General features: G+C 41.2%; 1 protein-coding gene across 1 annotated transcript in view; it reads right to left on the bottom strand.

Moving 5' to 3' along the window:
- Positions 1-4,400: 4,400 nt before the first annotated feature.
- Ubxn2a (UBX domain protein 2A) overlaps positions 4,401-7,728 on the bottom strand; it is a 28,087-nt gene continuing 24,759 nt past the window's right edge. Inside the window, exon 7 of the mRNA XM_021179542.2 lies at positions 4,401-5,333. Coding sequence (XP_021035201.1) covers positions 5,144-5,333 — 190 coding nt within the window. The 3' untranslated portion in view covers positions 4,401-5,143. The remainder of the gene's footprint in view (positions 5,334-7,728) is intronic.

A 7,728-nucleotide genomic window follows, 5' to 3' on the forward strand; every position in this document is an offset into this window, starting at 1 on the left:
AAAAAAAAAAAAAAAAAAAAAAGTAAAGAAAGAAAAGAAGAAATTCCACAAAGCATTACATGGCCATCAAATCAAAGTTCAATATTAACTGTTATTTCTAAAATATCTTGAGTCAGAGCTGACCACGGGCAGCCCTTCCTGCACCTCCCTATAGCTCATACATACATATGTGAGCACTGCATGTACGTATGTTGTTTTTGTGGCTGCTACTAATAAGCCAAAAGTTATAATTCTCATGCTGCTATATCAAAGCTCTGCAATTCTCCTGCTCACCACCCATCCAGTAACCCCCCTACCTTACCCAGGACCAATCAGCCCAAAGGTTAGTTGATAACACTTTGCCTAGTGAGCCAACTGCTCCCCTCCCTGCCCTTTAAACCTTTGACCCTGGTTTTTCCTATAAAAAGTCTACTCTGAGAGCAGATTAGTACCGCAATTAGGCTCTCGCAGTCCTGTCGGCGGTCCTGGACGTCCAGCAGTAAGGTGTGTGTTCAGTAAACTAATCTTGCTTAACTGAGATCACTTTGTATGGTGTAAGTGGAGACCCCTGAACCCCACCAGTGCCCACACCGAATACATCTCCCTTCTTGCCTTTCACTAGTCATTTGACTCTTTGAATTGGTGTGTGGAGGGTAGATGACTCAAACCCGGTTTGCTGGGGGGACAGGTTGTGACCATAAGTCTGGCAACAAGAGGTTAATGTACATATTAGTTAAGACAACTGTTCCTAGCCGGGCGTGGTGGCACACGCCTTTAATCCCAGCACTCGGGAGGCAGAGGCAGGCGGATTTCTGAGTTCGAGGTCAGCCTGGTCTACAAAGTAAGTGCCAGGACAGCCAGGGCTACACAGAGAAACCCTGTCTCGAAAAAAAAAAAAAAAAAAAAAAAAGACAACTGTTCCTTAGGAAATAGCACAGCTGCACTGCAGTGAAGTGAAAAACTCTGTGCTGCAAGTAATTACAACATATGACAAGATAAACATGTCCTCCCAAGTGTAGAACAAAGTATAAAGCACTTGTATTGGGATATACAAAGAACAAAAAAAATCTCATTTTAAAAACATACAGATGAACCATAAGCACATAATAAGGACATGATCGATCATATTGGGTTTAGCAGTGGTGCCTTTCTTAGAGGCAGGGCTTCTCAGTGTAGCCCTGGCTGTCCTGGAGCTCCATCTGTAGAACAGGCTGCCCTTCAACTACAGAGAACCATTACCTCCAAGCTCCGGATCAAAGGCACACACCGCTACTACCCAGCCAGATGGAGCTTCTTTTCAAGGAGATGCAAATTTCCAAACTCTATCATGGTGGGATAATATAGCTGAGTACATTAAAAAAAAAAAAAAAAAACAAACCACTGATTCTACTTTTTTTGTGTGCCTGGCAGTAGAGCTATCTAGATCCCAAGTCAATTCATACTGAGATTATCTTTAGGATATCTGTATGATATAATTTTCTATAATGAGTATGGATTGTCTGTGCCAAAACAATTTAAAACAAATGGCAAAGAGCCAGCTATAAGTGTAATAAGTAAGCCACGTCTGACTGAGGATCCAGTGTGATGAGCATCTCTTTACTGAAGGGGTAGAAACGTACAAGGGAGTGAACACTGTAAACAAGCCTCCATGCTAGGTCAAAGAATAAATAACAACCATTGGACAGCCACTAAATATCACTTCTTCACATTTCTGAGTAGGAAATGAAAACAACACTGCTTAAGGAAAAGGCATCTAATAGACAATCATTGATTCTCAAACTGTAGAACTCGGNCAAATACAAAACGACGAGAGCATTCACAGCAACCATCGTATAACAAGTGTGAATCACTAAACAGATCCTCTCAGTGAGCAGCATTTTATCTTCAAGAGACAGTTCATTTTACCATTAGCAAAATACATCAAAAATATATTAAGGCACTAAAATAAATGCATACTACTACATTGTCAATGAACGGAAACACCATGAGGTGTGCTGAGTGAGTCGTGATGGAGTACGGCTACTTTAGCTGTGATAGTGATCTAACTAGCAAATATGACGTGTGCAATCAGATGTGTATTTCAATGTCTGTCTCATCTGCAAGACAAGACAATGGACTATGACAATTCTGGAGCAATGACTTGGGTCAACTGTATTCTACTCCTGAGATGTTCACTTACTTTAAATTTTGCTTCCCTTGGCAATTTATTCTTTCAAAATCAACCTGCAATAAGGAGTCTATAAGTTAGCAACTTTATAACTTTTGAATTTTCAAGTAAAAAGATTTATCAGATGATTATCTTTAAGGAAATCTTTGCAAACATTATTTACATTAACATTTTCACAGTTTTAAAAAAATGCAACTTATTGCTGATGACTGTTCTTCCTAGTGGAACATCTCCCTGGNATGTACTCTACATGGACACACAAGGACCCCCACTGTACCTTCTGGGTAATTAGAGACTGGAGGCCTTATTTGTAGATACACAAGAAACATTCTTGTAAGAGGTTCCTCATAAAAATATGGAGAACCATTTGTCAATTATAACTATGTAAATNGAGAGGTTTCAGGATAGGCCTATATGAAACATTTCCATACAGATTCCTGAACATATTAACAATCAAAAGTTTTTGCCTATATCTGAAAAATAAAACCATTCATTTTACTATCCCCTTTTTTGTTAATGAATTGTTTATATTGCTAAAAGGGGGCTCTGATAGTGCTNTGTAAATGTTATCGACAAATATTTAATTTTTCTATTATATACATGCTGATTTCATAGGTAAAGGGCAAAATAAAAATGCTCTCTTTCATTCTCTATTACACAAAGCCCACCCAAAATACAGAAGTCTGGCATGGAAGCCTGGNAGCCAGGGAAGAAAGCATCTTTAAAACAGGAGTGCAGAAGGAAGGGCTGAAAGAAAGGACATCTAGTTATGCACGCACACAGGCTCCCTCTTGTTATTCCTGAGTCTTACTGAAAACCTCATTCACACTTTCCAGCCCTGCCTCANGTGTGGATGGGAGGCAAGGCATAGCCTGAGGAAACTGGGCAAGAGGATAAAGCTCAACTGTGGAAACTACTTGAGTGGAGCCATTCTCTGTCCTTGGTGAAGCATATGGGGTGGACTCGGGCGAGTGTAGAATTCCTGCATTTACACCAAATACCTACNAGTCACTCAAGGTTCCAAGTGCAGCTGTCACCCATCTCAGACAGTGACGCACAATGCTTGTNACAGGGGCAGGAATAGACTTTGTTGTTTTGACTTAACAGACTCTCATTCTGTAGCCCAAGCTGGCCCTGACCTCACAGTAATCCTCCTGCCTCAGCCTCTCAAGTGCTTAAGATCANTGTGAATTNCCATGTTTGGCCAGGACTCCCAAATGACCCCTTGTCAAACTGTCTTTCCTAATCATATAGTTAAATGTTTCTTTTTCATTCCCACAAATGGAGTGTTGTNTTCTAGAGACTATAAGCTATGTGACACTGCATCACAGTGAATGTGAAACAGGTAAGAATCTTTTTGTNTTTGTTTTGAGACAGAGTTTCTCTGTATAGCCCTGGCTGTCCGGGAACTCACTCTGTAGACCAGGCTGGCCTCAAACTCAGAAATCTGCCTGCCTCTGCTGGGATTAAAGGCGTGCGTCACCACACCCAGCCAGGTGAGAATCTTTATCTTCATTGTTAGACATTACATTTTTGGAGAAAAGGAAATACAATGCCACCTTTCTCCATAAATCTTTCCATTCGTTGAAAATTATTAGTTTAATATGTATGATATTTTGTCTGCGTGTATNTCTACGTATAACTTGAGTGCAGTGACCACAGAGGCCAGAAGAGGGAGTTGGATATCTTGAAGCAGTAGTTTCATATGGCTGTGCACTGCCATGTGTGTGCTGGTAATTGAATCTAGATCTACAGCCAGGGCAGCCAGTGTTCCTTTTTTTTTTGTTTTGTTTTGTTTTTCGAGACAGGGTTTCTCTGTGTAGCCTTGGCTGTCCTGGAACTCACTCTGTAGACTGGCCTCGAACTCACAAATCCACCTGCCTCTGCCTCCCAAATGCTGGGATTAAAGGCNCAGCCAGTGTTCTTAACAGCTGAGCCATCTATCTCTCTGGGTGGGAAGGTTGTTACTATCAGACAGGGTTTTGCTATGTCTCTTATGCTGACCAAACTCCTGGGCTCCTCTCCTCTCAGCTTGGTGTGAGCTAGAGCTAGGGCATGCACCTGTGGGCAGTTTCAAAGTTATTTTTAAATGAGTAAAGATTTGAAAACTATAATTTTCTAGGGTTTTCTTTTCTAGACAGGGTTTCCTTGTGTAACCCTGGAAGTTAGTTAGCTCTGTAGGACAGGCTGTCCTTGAACTCAGAGATCCTCCTGCCTCTGCCTCCAAAGTGCTAGGATTAAATTAAAGGCCTGCTTTGCCACCACCACCACCCAGCTTTGAAGAATTTTTTTGTGTGTGCTTTTACATTACAAATTGAAAGGATTTTTTTTGTAGNGCTGGGATGGATTTAAACTAGTCTCATGGCAAATAATCCCTACCACTGAACTACATTCCCAGTCCATAAAACTACATGTAGAAGGCATAGAAAACTGTGTATATAGATTCGTATTGATATTATACTAAGCTACACAATTTTATTCCTAGAAGTCTACATTCTTGGATACTGTTGCCAAATGAGTATTTGAGTATCTTTTGCCATCACAGAGTAGAAACTGAAAAGCTCNGAGGATGAAGCACAGGCAATATAATAACTACATTGATGCTTTTAATATGGCATGGATAATATTTTAATGTATTGCTATTTAAAAACTGAGATAGCTAACATTTATATAAATATCTGCTGTTTGGAAATAATATTTGAATGCTGATGTTGATTTAGCTAATTGAATACTCTGCTAATTTAGACCACATTAAGATTAATGACACAGCTATTTAATATGTCATATTGGCTAACTAATATCTGAATAGCCTGTTGAGGAAAACGCACTGACCCTGGCTTAGAGCCATGTCACTCTCCTAGCTTGTGACGACTGAACCCCCTCATAAGGGNTTAAGAAGCCCTCAAACCGNAAGTTTTGTCACATTGACTTCTGTCTCCCACTCTGCATGTCTACTTGCAACCATCATTTTTCTCAGTCTCTCAAAAATAAAAACTATCAAAGTTTTCGAAAAGGCTCGGCAGTTTTTTGGAGTCTCTGAATGATTACAGCATTCTTCAAATCTGCTTCTTCCAATGTGAGCNTTTCATCCAGAAACCTGAGGAAAGGAAGGGCTGTTGCCAGGGCAAAGGGAGGGCTTCTCTGAGGTCCTTGGTATTTTTCAATGAAGTCTTTGATGTGGCTCACCCTGCAAAATAGCACAAACTATTAATTTATAAAAATCCAAACTAATTTAAGGTGGCATCAACTTGAATAGTTATTTTGATTTGTTAAAATAGAGACTAGAATGGCGAACGCCTTTAATCCCAGCACTCGGGAGGCAGAGGCAGGCGGATTTCTGAGTTCGAGGCCAGCCTGATCTACAGACTGAGTTCCAGGACAGCCAGGGCTACACAGAGAAACCCTGTCTCGAAAAACCAAAAGAAAAAAGAAAAAAATAATAGAGACTAGAGAAAGTTGTTTTTATGATACAACTAGTTATTTGTTGTTGTTGTTTTAGGAGTGCTGGCATTACAGGCCAGTGCTGAGTTTACAGCTATGTGGCACCATACCCAGTTTATGTGGTGCTGGGGATCAAACCCAGGGCTTCACACACTGTGAAGGGCAGGTACTTACCATCTGTGCGCCAAGTTCACTATCCTTTGTGAATGAACCCAGAAGATCATATATGCTGGCCAGGAACTCCTACTACTCAAGAGTCCAAGTTCTAGGTTTTAAAATTTTGATGCACGTGTATGTGTGCATTCTACCAACTCAGCCCGTAATCACTGCAATACTGAGTGTCAAAAGTTTGAATGTGGGGGCTGGAGAGACGGCTCAGCGGCTAAAAGCACTGCTTGCTCTTCTGAAGGTCCTGAGTTCAAATCCCAGCAACCACACAGTGGTTTTTACCTCGGTGCTGCCATCTTGCTGGTCCTACAAATATTCTAAAATGAAATTATGCCATAGTATTTTCCTTTCTTCTTCTTCTTTCCCCCTTTCCTTTCCTTTTGCAGCGATGAGGATCAAACCCAGGACCTTGTGCACGTTAGGTAAGTTCTACCACCAAGCTACACCCCAAGCCATCAAGAATATTTTCTTAACATTTGGAATTTCTGCTTTGTGTTTATTGAAACAGAGTCCTTTCAGACTTAATTTTGCAAGCATTTATCAAATCATGTTAAGTACTTCCACAAGGAAGTAATGTAAACACACCAAGTATGCTAAGATTTGAACACACTGAGACTTTTTTCTTTATTGAGACAGGGTCTCAACTGTTCAGCCTTGGCTGGCCTAGATCTCACTATGTTGACCAAACTGGCCTGCCTCATAGAAAGCCTTGTCTCTGCCTCTCAAGCCATGGCATTAGAAGCCTGCAACTTCACAAGCTACCTTGTTCTATAACCTTGTACAGCTCAGAGTCATGATTTTGGGATTTTGTGACTATGTTATGCAACAGAAGACTAACACATCTGCATAAAAACTTAAACGTGGACTACTGCTAATAAAAATAAAATAGATAAACAACTATTTATATATGGTAGACCTTCGTAGACAAAAAGACCTGGGCTGGAGCTGTACATCACTGGTATGGTGTAGTCCTCTGCAGAACCAAGGGTTCCATGGATCTTTGGTCTGGACAGAAACAGCCCAAGTATTACAGTTCTCAGCGGGAAGCCTACACACAGCATGTAGCTGGGGACCCAGGTCTTGTCTGCTACTGTGGCAGCACAATGCCGGCCACTGGCAGGCAGCTGCGAGCAGTGGCAGGGATGGAAGGGCTGTGAGCCTAGCCTGCCAGGCAGGTCTCTGTTCTAGAGATGAATGTTTTAGGAGGAAAAACTTCCCCATTTGTTACAGCTCAGTAAAATAGCCATTCTCACTTGATTCTCGGTGAAATAACTTGTGCACTTTATTCCATGTGGATAGGACTTTATAAACATTAATAAGTAGATTGGCATCCTGGGGTAGATGCTTCCCATTGGCGCAATTTGAGGTGGTAGTGATGCTCTATGGAGAAGGACTTTAGGTGTTTTCCCTTGGTGACTGATTGGTCCTCTCTCTCAGTGGGGTGTGGTGTTTACCTGTTCCAGAGCAGGTTTTGGTAGGGAGCTGGCCCCATGTCTACTGTACCCAATTCTGAGTTTCATGGGGGTTTAGGCTCGTTCAACCTGGTAAGTTCTTGTATCTGGTGGCACGATCAGCTTACCTCACTGGAGGGCATATATGCTAATGCATGTGAGGTACCCAGCAATAAACAGTCAGAGAGGAAGCTGGAGAGATGGCTCAGCAGCTAAGAGCACTGACTGCTCTTCCAGAGGTCCTGAGTTCAAATCCCAGCAACCACATGGTGGCTTATAACCATCTGTAATGAGATCTGACACCGTCTTCTGGTGTCTCTGAAGACAGCTACAATGTGTGTAATATAATAAACAAATTAAAAAAAAAAAGAGTCAGAGAGGAAGAAATAGATACAAAACAGAAGCTATAATATAGAATCAACATCTAAAAGAAAAACTAAAAATACTTGAGTCTAAGTTATGTTGCATTGACACACTACATTTAGAGAGTTATTTATTCAAAGTCTTCTTTGGCTTTTTTTT

This window comes from Mus caroli, chromosome 12, assembly GCF_900094665.2.
Source record: "Mus caroli chromosome 12, CAROLI_EIJ_v1.1, whole genome shotgun sequence".
Classification (NCBI taxonomy): domain Eukaryota; kingdom Metazoa; phylum Chordata; class Mammalia; order Rodentia; family Muridae; genus Mus; species Mus caroli.